The sequence below is a fragment of the Apis florea genome, unplaced genomic scaffold (genome assembly GCF_048593485.1).
Source record: "Apis florea isolate Af1SG1 unplaced genomic scaffold, ASM4859348v1 contig_3793_pilon, whole genome shotgun sequence".
Taxonomy (NCBI): Eukaryota; Metazoa; Arthropoda; class Insecta; order Hymenoptera; family Apidae; genus Apis; species Apis florea.
In genome coordinates this window covers 1,170,272-1,187,730 of record NW_028256856.1, presented here as the reverse complement: position 1 = coordinate 1,187,730, position 17,459 = coordinate 1,170,272, and the positions used below count along the sequence as shown (strand labels likewise).

At 38.6% G+C, this 17,459-nt stretch overlaps 1 protein-coding gene across 1 annotated transcript; it reads right to left on the bottom strand.

Moving 5' to 3' along the window:
- Nucleotides 1-1,297: 1,297 nt before the first annotated feature.
- Nucleotides 1,298-15,929, bottom strand: LOC100866397 (uncharacterized). Its single transcript, XM_003697159.4, has 4 exons — nucleotides 15,801-15,929; nucleotides 4,682-5,067; nucleotides 4,034-4,231; nucleotides 1,298-3,686 (listed from the first exon to the last, which is right to left on the bottom strand). The coding sequence occupies exons 2-4, from the start codon at nucleotides 5,009-5,011 to the stop codon at nucleotides 3,564-3,566; spliced, it is 651 nt and encodes a 216-aa protein (XP_003697207.2). The 5' UTR covers nucleotides 5,012-5,067; nucleotides 15,801-15,929; the 3' UTR covers nucleotides 1,298-3,563.
- Nucleotides 15,930-17,459: the final 1,530 nt, after the last annotated feature.

The following is a 17,459-nucleotide window of genomic DNA, read 5'->3' as shown; positions in this document are numbered from 1 at the left end:
CCAGTGTTGGTGTAGTGAAAATTATGTAATTCGCGTCGACAAGTTATTCGCGTCACCGTTCGCGAGAAATCGTGTTTCCATTTCGTGTTGCGCAACTTTGGTATTAAAAGTTTTAATATTATAGAACCGAGGGAAATTATAGATTCGAGAAATGATTAATTCAACATCCAGCCTATCATTTGAAAGCATTTCTCTTATTCCTTTAAATTGTTTCAAATCAACCGCAACAATTTCCATTATTATTTCTTTTCATTTAACTTCCCCAAATGAGTACGTAAGTACTGGTAAACAACTATAATCTGTACTTTTTATTCATACCTTTTATTTTTAAATTACCGCGTGATTACGTAAAATGCAGCATTTCTTCCACGTTTATAAAAAAAAAAAAAAAAAAAAAAGAAAATAGAAAAAGCATTTAATCATCTGTCTCGATATGGAATGCAGTTTTTTCGTTAGGCGAATAACACGTTTCCACGCGATCAGGTAGAAGGATTGTGTATCGCGATATTATTCGTAAGTGAACAAGTAGAAAAAGAGAGCGAACAGGAAAAAAGAGATTTGGCAATGGCGGGAGGGATCGATCTATCTTCAACGTGAAATATTATATTGTTTCGTGTTTCGTTTCGTTACGCGAGGTACAAAAGAACTCGTAGAATCTTGAACGACAGTATCTCTCAGAAAAGACAAGTGTATAGGCAGGTACTGTATTATGTTTCAGATTGACTCGATCAACATCGTGGACGATCGTGTCGTCGAGATTTTTACCTCGTTCATAATAATAGTACTTTCTCGCTGCTGAATCGCTCGACGAGTTCGCAACGAGCACAAGGTTACGGATAGAATCCTCGAAAAAACAATATAACGGCCGCGGCTGTTGCGAGATCATTTCGAAGGCTTGCCTTTAATGATCAATTCAAATTTTCGCAGCAAAGAATCGATGACGTTGAATCGCTAGATCGCTACGTTAATGGAACAAATTAAATTAATAAGTAGAGACAAAATTAAATTGATATACGTATATAGGATGGACGATATACGAATGATCGATTTTGAATATCCCGCCATTTTAGTTGTCGTTAATTGTACAGTTTTATAAAAACGTTTTAAAGATAATATAATTGTATATCAATAATCGAAAGAATGTTTCTCGTATTATATTTGGTATGTGTATGCAATGTAAGGTAAAGTGGGATACATTTAAAATGGCGGCAAATTCAAATGAATACTTTATCTCCATCTCGGTGGAAAAGAAAAAAAAAAGAAAGAAAGGAAAATAAATGATAAGATAAAAACGACATTTCAAATCAACTACTTTTTGTTTATATGACAAAATTGTATATGATGTATTTTTCAACAAAACGAATTAATAATATCGAAAGAAATAAAATATGGTGGCAAAATAAAAGATATGCAAACGAGACACCATTGAATACACGTATTCGACGCTCGATCTATAATACTTTCATGTGTTTCGAGTTTCGATTTCCTCTGGAAATCCGTGTAAATTACAATCGATAATTACACATCTAGCTATCCGCGTTTCGAAAGAATCGAATCGTTCGATCGACGCAGCCTTCTCGAGGAATGAGACGTTTATTGACTATTCTGCATTTATATGACTCTTCTGCTTTCCAATTCTCTATAGTGGAACCCTAACCTATGATTTCTGATGCTCGGAACCGCGGAAAGAAAGCGGTACTGGAAATAACCACATTCGCTTATAACGTAAGTAAATGTTTCTCTGAAAAAAATGTGTGAATAGTCAATATTGATGTATAATAAACTTTCTTCGATTGTTTAGGGAATATTTAAAGTTACCGGTCGATAATAATTGTTGTATAGTAAGTAAATAATGAATATAACAAGAAATGATGTAACTCTATTCTATTTATACCATGAGTTGACTGTGATGTCCCCTTTTAGTTAGAATATCTTATCTAATGTATGGAAATATACACGTGAAAACAAGTTTTCGTAATTTATTTTTTGCGATATCCTCGTTAGGAAAACATAAACTAGACTATATAGATTATAAATCTTTCTAAATTTATTTAAAAGAGATGCGTGAGAAATGTTGAAAAATAAAAAGATAAAATATTTTAACTTTAAAAAAAGGAGACAATATAGATTTGTAGGAAAAAGTCGTGTGAATGGTTTTCCGTTTCAAAATAGTTCGATTGCAATTGATATGTAAGAAATGTTCAAACAATAGGCCTGTTGTATCGTTGTCCGAAGGATGTAAATCGATAGTAAAAGTTAGTTAGTTAAAAATACGTGTGCGTTTAACCTTATGAAAGACCGAGAAACTTTCATTTCTTCTTTTTTTATCTTAAAGAAAAAATTCCACACGATTCCTTATGCAAATTATGCAATCTTCTTCATTCCTCGAGTTGAAGGTTAATTTGCGGCGAGTCGATTCAACGCTAAGCAAAAAGTGATCATTTACAATATTATTCGGACTTCGAGACAATATTTCGATTATTTTATACACTTTGTTTAGGTACAACGTGGCTAACATTTACGCTTACGTTTATCTTTCTCGTTTTTCTCGTCCCCAGACGCGAATGGAATCCATCCAAAGAAAGGGAAAAGGATTTTTTCTTTTTAAACAAAGTTCGAGTATTCGAAACGAATTTCACTATTGAAAAATTGGTCCGGACAATCAATTAACATTAAGTTCGAGCTCCATCTGGGGTTTAGATTAAATATTACATATCATCTATGAGTGAAGCACAGACCTTTTTTCTAAACTTATTCCGAAGAATTCAATACCGCTTCGATCGGTCGTGGATAAATTTCGAACAATCTCAACAGCGAGCTCGCTTGTTAACATTAACGCTCTATTGTACAAATTGGTCGAACGTTTGCCAATCGTCTACCACCGAGTGAAAATGCAACGATTAAAATACAATTGACAAAGTTTTAACCTTTCCCTTATCTCCCACTTTGATATATTTTCTTTAATAACTTTCCTTCTTCAAAGCACACCTTTGCATTTCGCCTCACATTATCGAAAATATCTCTCGACGGTGATCCTCGTGAGGTTCGCCATCGTTTCAAAAAAAAAAAAAAATTACATCGACACGGTGTGTGATTATCTCGAAAGCGGAAAATTATTAATTTCCTTGTGGAATCAATTTCTTCGCGAATTACATTTGGAAGGCAAAAATTTTCGAAATTACTCGATTTCTGATAATATCGATCAATCTTGCAAGTGTGTCGATCGCATTTTAAAAATCATCATCCGATACAAAGATTAAACAAACGTTAAATTTTCAATTCCCACCAATCCCCTCAAAACCTTAAAAATTTCAGTATTGGATATCCAATCTACCATTAAAATAATATAATTTCCAAATGAAAATTCACGAAGATCCACCTACGATTACGAAAAAGTTTTAAAGATTTTCCCATGGCTGGCTGTTCGTTTCATCGCCAACAACGAGGTGCCCGCTGATTCATGGTTTGGTTCCGATCCATCAGTCAGCCTGGTTTCTTTTGTGCGCAATCACGGAAGCACGGCAAAGGCCGTGTCGTCGCCGTGGAGGCCCGTTTCCGGTGTTTTAGAACAGCACGCAACCGGAACCGTGCATCACCTCGGAAATGAACATCGGCGTGCCGGCGCCGAGTCCGCCATCAGTCTTCTGATTCTCGTTCTTGTCGTATTCGCAGTCGAAATAACAGCTCTGTGAAATAAACACGTATTTTTTTTCATCGTCGTACAATTGATTGAAACAAATTTTTTATAATTAAACTTTGAAACATAATTGCAAGGAAAGAAAATTTCTCTTTCAAATTATTCTACACACGAACGATTTTTGTATCGGAGACAAGATCGATTAAAATCTCTCGCTCCTCTAACTTTTCGAGAGAGGAGATTCAGATTTTGAATCGGAAGATATTTTTGAAAGGAAGGTGTGTTTGAAAGGACGAGAGAGGAATTCTGAAGTGCAATGCATTGAAAAAAGGCGGCAAAGTGTTCCGTTGAAAAGATGAAGTATTCAATATTGCAGCGGTGCAAGGGCACGCTTACCTGACAGTCCAAGCATCTGCAGTGGTCGCTCATCTTGCAAGTGATGCCCCACTGTTTCGCCACCGCTCTGTACAACTCTTTGCTCGACTTGTGAAGGATCTTGGGAGCTTTTGTTCTATTATCTTCCCCAGACGCGTCATTCCCGGGGTTGTTTCCGCTCTCGTACCTCTGCACCTCGGCTGCATGCTCCAACCGTGTCTAAAATTACATCAAAGTGTAAATGGAGAATTTCGACACATACCTCTCTCTCTCTATCGTTCTCTCAAGCTTAAGTAATCATGGACGAGCAATTTTACTTTCTCAAACTTATCAAAATCTTTTCAATCTACTTTCGTCTACTAATAGAAATTCTACTTCTATAAAGTGTTCAAGAATTTTCTCACATTTGATATTTTAACAATCTCAAACATGTCAAAAGTAACGAAAGTATATTTCCTAAGAATTTTACTTTCGCAAATACTATCCTCTCAAATATCTTTTACTCGTCAAAATTTCTTTATCGAAAACGTTCTATCAAACAACGTAACAAACTTTGTCCAACAATTGCATAAAAATTACAAGAGCGTTTTCTCTCTGTCTCTCCCCTAAGGGATTACGATCGAACAGAGTTGAACGTAGGCTCTGTAGTTTCATCATCCATATCTTCACCTGTTCGATAACGTGCTCGTAAGAAGGAGGAGGCGAGCTCGGTATCGCTTGTTCGTTCCTCACCATCACGCTGTTGGAAGCTAATATCGGTGAGTTTATATTGGATTGAGTTTCGCCGCTCAACTGCAGTTGACTCATTGGCAGTTGAACGCTTCGCCCCCTCGCGTTCTCCTCCCCGTCCTCCGGATTCTCCTCCTCCTCCTCCTCCGTCTCGCTCTCTCCTCCCCCTGCCTCCTTGCCGTGATGCTTCTCCCTCTCCATTTTACCCTCCAACTCTTTCTCCTTGTCCTTCTCCCGCTCCTCCTTGTCGCTGCTGCGCGACTTGGACATTTTTGAGAAGGGAAACTTGAACGGCGCCAGTTTGACTGCTTTGTCTACTCGTCTCTCTGAAACGGGAAGGATTGTTAGAGGATTGTTGCTCGTTATCGCTGCTAAACTCGAGCATCAATCGGTGCGTGTGTACATGTGTGTGTGTGTGGCACGTAGAATCGTGGACGAACTGGGTCGTTGATCGTCCAAGCGAAATTTTCTTCTTTTTTATTATTCTAGATTTTTTGGCTCATTTTGGAAACTATTCTAGCACTTACTAGTTTAAATTCGTAATTTTGGTCTAAATTTAAATAATATCGAGCGAAACGAAATGAAAAATTGTTACTCGAAGAATAAAAAGTTCTTCCGACTGTATCGCGACGAAGGAACTCTACATTCCTGCACTCACCAATACCTAAACCGAACTTCCACTCTTCTCTCGACCATCAAAAAAAAAAAAAAAAGAAAACCCAAAACTCGCGCTTCTTCCATCATCTCCACTCATCTCCCTTTCTTGTCTCACGAAAAAAACCTCGAGTGATTCTCATTCACGCGACACGGATTCATCGAGCACGAGCCAGTTGGTGCAGAATAGCATGGCAAGAAAAAAAAGAAAAAAAAAAAAAAGAGAAAGGAAAAAACACGGAAAACATAGGAAAAACAAGGGGAAGAGGGGTTGGGGGTGTGTCTCCGTGCGAGTGCACCAGCTGCATCTGTCGTTGACCCAGTGGCCGAGTTTCCCGTTTATCGGTCGACCTGGCGCAGTTGCGGCTGACTTTAAAGCCGTCGACTTCTCCGGAGATTTGAGCTCCGCCCGAACCATACACAACCTCTTCCACCAGATATTCCACGATTTCTGGCCGGGAATTAGCGGTAACAAGGATAATCCAATGGATAGAGATCGATATCGGAATTGAACTTGGGGGATGCTGCTGCTCTCTTCGACTATCGATTTGAAACTTTTTGAAATTAGAAGAAGAAGAAATTGAATTAATTATATATATATATTTTTTTTAAGATAGACAGAACTTTTATTTATGAAATACGAATTTTCAATTTTTATTTATTAACGATCCTAATCGAACTGTGAGTTATCTTCAAAAATAACCTCGAAGAACGATCGATAAATGGTGGTTAAATTTATATATCCTATCTCACAGAGGGATCTCTCCTCCCCTGCATCTTGATTGTTTCCGGTTCTCGGCTTTATTGGTTCGATACACTTTGAACACTCGGTGATGGAACGTGGAGTCGTGGGTGTAAATTGGAGTTTGGAGGCACCTGGGGGGAAGGGTGATTAGCAAAGATCCCTTTTGGGAAATATTGCATACGAGAGGGCGAAAGATTTTTGACGAGAGAAAGATGCGAAAAAGGCGACGAGCGTTGGAATTTGGCGCGAGTGTTTACCGCGTTTTTCGAGAATATTCGTGAATGGGGCGAACGTTTGAGGCTAGGAAAGAAGATTGCGCGAGACGCCCGCAAAGTTCCGGATGATTAATTAGCCCGGCCTTTCACGGGATTTTATTAAAGTTGAAGTCTTCGCGAGCGAATATTGAAATTCAGAATTAACTCTTAATCCCCTCTTCGAGATTTCGAATATAAATATAAATGTTTCAACGAAGCAGTAGATATTACAAAACTGAAAAAAGAAGATATCTTTTAATTCTCGACTTTCAAGAATTCTTTCGCGAATACGAAATTTCGTCGATATAAAAAAAAATATGAAATAAAATAAAACTTCATCAACACCGCCAGAAATAAATATTCGAGGGGTGGGTTTTCCCGATTTCGTTTCCTCTCCTTCCAACAATCATTTCACGTTATAAAGCTTGAACTCTGTTCCCGGATGCACTTTATGGAAATGGAAATTCCTCTCCATCCGAGCTGGTGAGGTGCGCGACGGTGCGGATACACCGGAAGCGTCGCTCAACCGGGGAAACGAGCGTACCAGCTTTAATTCGACGTGTCGCTGGGAAACTCGCGTTGAAAATGTATCACCTTGGAATCTCGTCACAATGCGATCTCGCGTACGCTTTCAACGAATCGCGGTTGAAAAGAATCGCGTTTATTATTGTTCCTCGATCGGGCCACAAATTAAATAGAATCGTTTCGCTCGAATAAATTGTGCGTAAATTGTTGTTCCTACTTTTTTGGTCATTCTCAAGATATCAAAAGTACTATTTTTGCCATTTTTTCTTTTTTTTTTTTTAACTAACCTCTCTCCCTCTCTTTTTCAAGATGAATCATAGATGAAAGAAATTTGGTCTGTTTGAGTGTACATTTATCGTGTGTCCAATTTTCACTCCAAAATGCTAAAATAAAAATTAATCGTGAGAACTTTATTTTTCATTCGATCGGATGCAGATCAATGTAGAACGGAATAGGTAAACATGTTGAATCACGAGATACGATTAATTCGTGGATAAATAAAACGTGGATGAAACGGTTTTGACCGAAGAAATAGAGGAGAAGAGGGTGAGATTGGATTCACAGTCGGGTAAATACCGTGGAACAACAAGTAGATTCCGACCGCTTGTGTTCAGACAAGCGTAAGATTGTCGTGGCTAATGGGCAAATGGATAAGAAGGAAGTCACGCGTCGTCGGTTAAATAGAACGTGACCGTTCCGTGTGCAAACAGCGAAATCTTGTACAATCTGGCAACACCGACACGTCCGATCAACATTGCGTTCCCGAAACCGCGAAAACGCGCAGTCAGTGGAACGAACCTGCGTACGGTCAGACGGTTCGCAAACTACTCGAAATGATCTTTAAATATCACTTGTGTATACGTGTGTATATATATATTTTGGAAAATTTTTCAGAAAAGTAAGACAAACGTATCGTACAAGACAATTTCACAAAACATCCCATTCTGGGGACAAAATTGTGAAATTGAAATTTCTCTCATCTCGAGGCCGTTTGTTCGAGAATTCACGAGGCGAGCAATCAGCGGTGAGCAATCGTACGCGTTTAATCCCGCGACAGAATAGCCGGAAAGTTTACAATCCGGGCAAGTTTCATCGCGGTTGAATTGGAGCAAGGACGGCCGCGCGAACATCTGTGTTTCTTTCTGATAGAAGGGGACGGAAAAAAGAGAGAGAGAGAAATTCGCGGCAATTGTATCGCGGATATCGTGCCACATTTCATGCGCGATACCGCCGCGGCTTCATCCCACTTCCGGAATTTCAACTTCCTCGTTCCACTGGAATCGTCGCCTCCGGCGTGGGAGGGGCGAAATTTCCATTCCACGGAAAATACAAAAAAGAAAAAAAAATGGAAGTAAACTATCTTGCAGAAACGTATCTCTATGAAACTTAATACACGTGCATTAACGTTCTTTATAATGACCACGTTTATATAACGTTTACGTTGCTCTCCTGCTTATTTTTATTTTCCATTTCCATTATGGATAAACGTATGAAACGCGTGTCCATATCCTTATACGATATGTATATCCTCGACAAATTTGACGAAAAACCAACCAACCCCAGACATCCGATTAACGAGTATCCAATTTGGCTAACGCGTGCCGATCCTTTGCTCGAGTGGCAAGCCTCCTTTCGCAAAAAAAAAAAAAAAAAAAAAAGGTGTTTTCTCAGAAGGAGCAACGGCGAAGGGATTCTTTCACGAAGATCGAAGGAAAGATCGCTGCTCGCTTCGGATTCGAGGCCGTCGAAATAAGACGAGCCCCGCTCGGCGAGCGAGGGAAACGAACGAACGAAGCTTGGCAAAGTAGGTTGCGCCGGGGGGGGGGAGGGGATGTGAATCCAGCGGATTCAATGGCCGCACACTTCCCCTCCCTCGATAGAAGTGGACGGTCTCATGTCAGTGGCCCGAGCTGGTGCACCGTCATCCTGGGCTCGCACCTTTCGTCCTAGTTTCTCCGTTCTTACCCCCATTCCTGCCACCCTTTCGTTCCGCTTCATCCCCTTCCTTCTCCACTTTCTTTTCCATCCAGCCTCGTGGATGGAATCTCCTCTGGCAGGAGTCCTCCTCCTCCTCCTCCTCCTCCTCCCCCTGTGCATTTGTTGTCCAACCTCAACAGAGCTCTGTCCAACCGAGTGCACTGTCCAACGGAGTGCAAGTTTCCGTGATGGCGGTTACCCTTGTTGGCTCGAATGTGGAAAATGGAAGAAATTCAAATTTCCCCATGCTCGAGGATTTTTCTTACGTTCTTTTACGCGATTTTCTTTCCTCCATGGGAAGGAGAATTGTTACGATTCGTTCGTAAAATCGAAGAAGAGGTCTTTTGTTTTTGATATCTTTCTTTCCTCTCCTCTCATTTTCGACGCCTCTGTCCCTTCGTTTTGTTCGCCTCCTCCTCCTCCTCCTCCTCCTCGTGAGGAAGTTTCATTTTCGACGCCTCTGTCCCTTCGTTTTGTTCTCCTCCTCCTTCTCCTCCTCCTCTTGAGGAAGTTTCAGAAAAGTTTCAGACCAAGAACATTGGGACAACATTGTCTCGAAGGGATAACGAACATCTTCGTGCGTCCTTTCGCGCGAGAAGTTTGGCCCGCCATTTTGGGCGGTGTCTTTTCAACCAAGAGTTTGGAGAGAGAAGGACGGGAGAGGCGTCTGCTAGGACGGCTAAACCTCCCCCCCCCCCCAGGTGACGTGGTAATCTCGGTGTCTTCGCGAGGAAAGTTTGCCTGCCTGTTCAAACATCGGCCAGAAGTCTTGGCGAATAGGGGGGGAGGAGGGAGGGAGGGAGGGAGGAAACAATCTCTGGAATATTCCTCTCTGGAAGTTGCAACGATCCAACGCCGACGAATTATTTCGTCTCGACCATCCCCCCTTTTGAGGATTTTCTTTATTAAATCCCCCCTTCCTTCCCTCCCCTTCTTTTTTCTCACATTGCAGCACGTTTAAAGAATCGTTTTGTTAAACGATTTTTCATTTTTGAAAAATATATCGGTATGAAATATACATACATATTTGACGAAGAATTGGAATGTTAATTTTTATACTCATTCGAAATTAAGATATCTAAAGATCTGATGATTAAAAAATTTAAACTTATATCACACACGTCGATTCAACCGTTTAATCATCAAGCGATCAAGAATCGTCGATGAATCGTAACTTAAACATTATACGGAAATACATTTATTACGATTTATTTATTTCGTGTTTCAAATTTTATAAACTGAAAAAAAAAAAAAAAAAGAAAAAAAAGAAAAAGAGAAATATATAATCCTGAATTTGCATTGGAGATGGAAAATTCATCAGATCAAACAGAACGGACGGCGCACTCCCGGAAAAACCGATTAACGTTAAAATCACATCGAAACCGCAGATGGATTTGTGCTTTTCTCGCTCTATAATTTACACTCCCGCATCATTTGCTTCGAAGAATAATATTGGACGGTTGTTAATAACACGTCAAAATAACAAAATACGCGTGTACACACGATGTGTCGAGTTTCAACCTTCTTTCAATATATATATATATAATTTTATTGGTACAATAATTTATCGTTTTCGATTAATCGATTGCAACGAATACAACGATCGTTCCCTCGAGCACGAATATCATATATATTCTCGTCTCGCTTGTATCTCACGTTGCAGTGCAAAGTGGAATCGTCTAAAAATTTCATGCAAATTCTTTTTCGAGCGAATTTTTCTTCTTTTTCTTTCTTCTTTTTTTTTTTTTTTTTCGAAAAATGAGAGCCACTGCGTCCGATGCACCAGCATTCAGACAATGAACAATGAAGCTCGTCGAGTTTACATTGTACTCGTATAAGAGAGGCAGAATTTTTAAAACGATTTCCACCCCGTTTGGTTTCATTCTGGAACGTTTCACGCTGCATTGGAAATATTGTTTCTCCCATTCCGAGTATATACATAATTTTTCATTTGGTTTCGATATTGGTCGGATGCGTTTTACGTTTTTTTTTTTTTTTTTTTTTTGATTGAACTTTCGAAAAATGACGCGGCCGATTTAAAAAAAAAGTTGCGTAAATTTTATCAAATGTCGGATTTGAGCTAGCCTTGAGAGAGCAAAATCTTTCTTTTTTATTTTGGCCCACGAATCGTATTAATCGATTATATGCGAAATATTTATAAAACGTTACATATTTAATTAAAATAATTTTCATACGAATTTTCCCCCGTGTATTTGATCATTATTCTCATTATATCCCAGATTTGCACGGGTCAAACTTTCGAATTTTTAATAACTAGGGGAGAATGACTATTTACCTCTTTAAATATTAAATTTATTCCCCTTTCTACTATCTTTGTTTCCTTCTCGTCGCCTCTCCAACTTTTAAATTTCTAACAAGAAAATCTCATAAATATCCCTCTGTAAATAAATCTTAAGGTTAAGCATACCTATAATAAATTCCTCCTACACACACACGCATAAATATATATATATAATTAAGAATAGGAGACAAAATTTAATGGCCAGCATTAATCCACCAAACATTATTCTCCCCTGTTATCCTTTAACAGTTTCTCTCGAACGTATCGTTATGATCAATCATCGAAAAAGGAGGACGAAACGCGATTAATTCGAGAGCACGAGCATCGTTTTATTCTCCTCCTTACGTTCAAAAAGGATAATGGATGAGAAATTGGCGAGAAATGGGCACGATTTTCGCGTAAAACTTGCCCAGAATATGTAGGTGGCTCGTAATATAATACGAGGGGCGCGATAAAAACGATTTCGAAGAGAGGTCGTAAAAGGAGAATTTTATGTTACCGGAAAGTCGGTATCAAATCTTCACCCGGGGGATGGATTCTTTTCTGAAACGACGAACGGTGTTATTCTTCCGTTTCGATACACGGTATTATCGACCAATAACCCAGGCTTAGAACATGTGTCCTTTATTCTGTGACAGATGCTGTGACAGATTAATATCACTCGTTTATATTATCTCGTGTATAAATATCGTAGAAAATAGTAATTTTATTTTTTAGAGTTTAAACGAATAATTTTTTATTTTTTAATTCATTCTCGAGTTAATTAAATTCAAGTGAAAAATCGTTTCGATTCGATCAATTAAAATAAAAATGAAAATTATTCGGCCGGGATAATCGTATAATTCGAAAATGTTATTCAGCCAAGTAAAATTGATAAAATCAATAGGACACGTTATGTATTTAAATTATTAAAAATATCTTACTGGAAGATTAATAACACAGTCCATCAGTTTGTAATCTCCGAACGAATGCGATAATAATTAAGGCTGCATAAAGTCCACCATCTATACAATTTTCTTCTAATTAAATTCGCGTATATTCACTCACTTTCTAACCATTCATCTTCGATGAAACATTCGACTCGTACCACAACGCTTATTCTTTCCTCTTTCCAAATAAATTGCGCTATCATCGAAAGAAGCGATATCCAAGCAGCCTTCGCATCGAACAAATTACTCGAGGAACGATTTGGGCCATCATCGGTATAGTTGCACGTGTGAACCGTTGCTTGAACGCTTTCCACGGAAAATGCGGTTGCTACGCGTTCCACCCAAGCCAAGGGATACGTTTACAGTTGACACTCGATACCTCGATAAGGTATCGTAAAAGGAGGCGAAGGAAAAGTTGGAATTTCGTCGAAAGGTGGATGGAAGAGAATTGGAACCCTCTCCGTGGATGGAAGAACTTTTGAGAGAGTGCTCAGCATCGATCTTGAGACTGTTGTTTCGGCGCCGATGAGTAATCCTAAACCACGCCAAACAAACTGCTAACTCGAATGCCAACCAATCTCTTCTTTTTTTAGGTTAAAAGTGTGTGTACTACTACAAAACACGATTAAATTAATCGGTAATTTTGCCGATGTATTTTTTATCTGTGATGTATTTGTGAATTTTTTTTCCTTTTTATTTTTTCTATCGAACCAATTTGTCATTTCAAGAAGCTTGAAAAGAAAGACAAGGGATATGTAGAAAATTGTGAAATAGTGATGGTAGAGTGGTCTGTTCGTGATGTAAATTTATTTTTTTTTAAGTGAAATCACTTTTGATCTTGAAAATATTGCCAAGTGAAACATTTTCAAAATGGTGACAGGGGTTATAATGGTGTGTAAAGTTAAATGAAAAATTGTATCATTTTTTTGCGAATAAAAAACATTGTATAAAAAATTGTAGATTTTAAAAAAAATTCTTGTTTTTTTTTTTTTATCTTCCCCAACCAGTTTCCCTTAAAATGATATATCGTATTTTATGTTGTGCAGAAAGATTTTGAAAAATGAAATTTGACGGTAAAATAACAGTTTGAAACCCATTCAAAAATTCCTTTCTTCCCAATTTTTTGATCTTTCAGAAATTTTTTTCCCAGCTCTTTTACGCATACTTTGCAACCATTTGTATCTTTCCATCATTGGTCTTTCTCTTTTCTTTATTTTCTTTCTTTAACAAGTACGTCTATTCATCATTTGCATCTCTCCATTTTCCGTCTTTACTAAATAAAATTCTATTCCTTTTACAATATCCATATTTTATCTTTATTTTCATTCCGTGTATTATTTTTGTAAACAAATAAAATTTCTATCACAGAGACGTTCACGAAAAACATAATAAAAATTTCATTTCTCATTCGATCAGCAAGTTTCCAAAAAAACAACCAATAAATGCCATTCGAACAGATAATTCCCATTCCTGGTTAAATGATACACAACGTGAAAAGATAACAATTGTAATTTCGAGCAGGCATCTATCGAGTCGCGTAAAATTTTATGCACCTGTTGATATATGCAACGGTTCGCGGATTAAAACTCTTCCGTTCACTTGTCAAAAACCGTTCGATTTCTCGTCCAACGATCGACGCGCGAAATGTTATCGCATTAATATCTTCGAGTCGATCGTTGGTGATGGCCGATTTAACGTCGATTTTGACTACTAGCGCGAATCGACTAGCGATCGATACGCTTCGATTTCCGTTTAAAATCTCCACTTCTCCATTTTCGAAGATAAATAGAACGTTTTATTCCCCGACATTATGAATTACGTTCGTGAATGCATCGATATAGCGACGATATTATTGACGAGCGAGCCTACCTACGTTATCGATCGATGGTATCGAAAATTTCTATACGATAAAACTCGATACGGGCAATTGCTATTTAATTCGCGAAAATCACCCTTTGTCCCGCGATAGTTGGAAGCGAAACGGGTCATCAGGCGGAATTAGATTACTACTGCTAATTAAGCGCGCACTATCTGATTAAGAGCGAAATTAATACCGTACCGTTGCAACATTGGAATAAGTTCGATCTTGAATAACGAAGTTAAAAATATTTGCAATACAAATCGAGCGTGTAAAACAATCGTGGTGAATTTAAATATCGTTCGTTAGGTAATTTGATCATCTAATTGCCCCTTTTCTGGCAAACATCGTTAAACGTGTGATTAAATGTAATCTTTTTCATGGCTGTGACCGTACATCTATTTTTAAATATTTTGAAAATTTTACATTGCAGTAACCTTCTCTCCATATGGATTGAAAAATACTTTAATTTTTCAATTATTGTATTATATTTCATTTTTAAAATTCTATATATATATATATTCCATATATTTCTGAAAATTTCTCAATTCTAATCTCTCAAAAACGAAACAATTAAAATAGATGGAATCGATCACTTTATATATATTTCCCAATATTATTTGTCCATTATTTCATTTTTAAAAAAAAAAAAGAAAAAAAAGAAAGACTCGAACATAAACAAGCATCTCAAAAGAAACCTTTCTACTCGTAAAAGATAAGACCCTGATGGGGAGTTGCGACGTTCGCGTAATAAAAAAATAACAATAGATAATAACAGAAGCAACCTAACCTGGACGTGGAAATTATCGTTGAACCATTTCCTTTTTTCTCTCTCTCTCTCGAGAGAGAGAAAAAGGATGAACGGCGTAGAAATGGCGTTTATTAGAATCCTAGAAAGAGGATTGGAGGAAGAACAGAAGAGGGTCATTCGTTCGAGCGAAACGAGTCTCTATGATAGACGGAAACGCTCACGCGTGTCGTTCAGAGAGAAGGTTTGGCATTAACGGTGATGGATGGTTAAACAGATATCGAATGTAGTACATCTTTCTTCGTCCATCGATATACACACGAAAAAAAGGGAAAGAAATTATTAATCGTCGATGAATTTGACCTGCATCGATCGTACGCGTTAATCACGGACGATGACTTTGAAAGACTCAACGTCTGTTAATTTCTTCTAACGCGAGGAAAAAAGACGATCCTTTGTCTCGCATCAAGTTACAAATATAGAACAACAGGCTGAATTGAACACGATATACGCCAATAGCGTTGTAAACACTGTACGCATATATGTCCCCCTCTCTCCTTTCTACTTCGATATTCATTCATAAAACGCCGCCGTATGTACCACTTGCAGAACAAATAAATATAACACGAGATCGTTCCTGCAATTCCACAATTTCTCACAATTGGTACAGAAATTTTCAAAGAAGAACAAAAAGAAAAATAACTATCGATCACAAACGAAACGTAACATTCGCTCGAACGAAACGTCAAAGGATTCAAATTGAAAGAATTCACAAATACAATGTAAAGTCTTGCTGTAAAATTGATGAAATTTCAAGGAACGGGAATAAATAATCGATCGAGAAGTGAGATCGGATCGAAATATCGCATCAGACATCGGCTCTATTGATCGCCAATGTCAACGCACACCATCGCACGAGGGCGAGACACGCGAGAGGGGTGCGTTCGTGGCTTCGGCGAACGATCAAATCACGCAGCGTAGCTCGACTCGAGACGCATTTACGAGATTCGTGGTTGGATCGGAAAGAGGGCCCGGGAAATAATGGTGAAAAATGCGTGGCTACTCACGAGATCGAGGTGTCGTCGGCTTCCTCGTGCGAATTCCCTCGTTTCCACGAAATACGACTGGTCAACTTGGTGGAGAGTTGCACGGTGTGTCGGTGTTAGACGGCCATGTTGTTGGAAATTCAACGCCCTCTGGCCGCCGCTCGGCGAACCCGCTATCCCTTCCCTCGGTGGAAACGAGACGCTCACCCTCCCTTCCCGCACACCCTTCCTCCTGTCCTTTGTCCCCACGCGTTCCCTCGCCCAACTTCGCGCTTTTTTCCCCTCGAGAATAAAAAAAAGAGACAAGGTCTTTCTCGCAACTTCTGCGTTGCTAATTTAAATGATTTGTGTTGGTTTAATTTAAAGCAGGCTGGGTGTATATATATATATATATATATGTGTCAAGAAGGGGGTTTGTTCGAGGTTGTTTAATTTTTCACGCGGTGCTGGAATTAAGTTTAATCACGGTGTACTGCATCTTAGAGAAAACTTTTTCTCTCCTTATTCAATTTTCTCCCGGACATTTTTCTAACGCTGCCTCCTTCCATTTTCAAGTGGATAATTTTATTACAAAAATTTATCTATTTAATATAATATATAATACGATTTAATTCATTTCGTTTGCTCGCTGTAAACGCAATAGTTGATTAATAAAAAAAAGGAGATTTTTGCTCGCTGTGAACGCGAGAGGATAAAAACATTACTTATTTTGTCAAAAGGTAGACTTATACGTTGACTTGTATCACTTGCAGAGTATTAAGGCTACTTCTCACGAGAGACGCTATTTCATTGCAAACAAACGTGTCACGTTTCTATACTGCGAACAACTTGGACGATACCCAAGGGACGATTAAATAGGGAGTTGAAATTTCGCGAAAAATTTCTCGCGGAAAATTTAACACAATCTTAACACTTTCCAACTTAGTCAAGATCGCTGGAATTGTGTTTCTTTCAAAGGATGCCGCGACTACTTTCTTATCTCTCTTCTCTCTCGTTTCTCTCTTCCCCCTCCCCCTCCTCCATTCAAAGTATTCCTTTAGCCGCGAAAAAAAAAATCTCAAGACGAGTCGGCGCGAATCGATGAATGAGCGCTTTTTTTAATTAGAAAGCCCGCACGTTTTAATTAAAAAAATCTCTGCGCTGCTTATTTACAGAGCAAGAACGAGAGAGAGAGAGAGAGAGAGAGAGAGAGAGAGAGAGAGAGAGAGAGAGAGAGAGAGAGAATTAATAGCAGGGCACGAGCCTGTTCAGCGCCTTTCAGAATTCATAAATGACCTCGAGCAAGGTGTAAGTTTCACCTCACGGGAGAAATTTTCAATTCGATCGAGCGTAACTTTGTAGGGAAATCTCGATATCTTTCGAAAAGCAAAAAGTTACGCGATGCGATCTTGCAAACATTTGAATTTTTCCTCCTTTCCTTTCCTTTAAGCCCTTTTCGTTGCATATTTTTATAAAACGTGGATTCGAAATTTTTCTCCACGACACAACAGCGAACGCGATGGAGAATAAACAGACTTGGAAATTTCTAAGGAAATGCAATCCTAGAGATTCCTTATCCACGTGTCCTTTAAAAAAATCATCCTATTCTTCTTTCTCCCCCCCCCCCCTCCTCTCTCACGAAGCGAGTCGAAATACTCTGATTCTTCGATTAAAGGAATTTGTGACAGTGGCTTTTTTTTT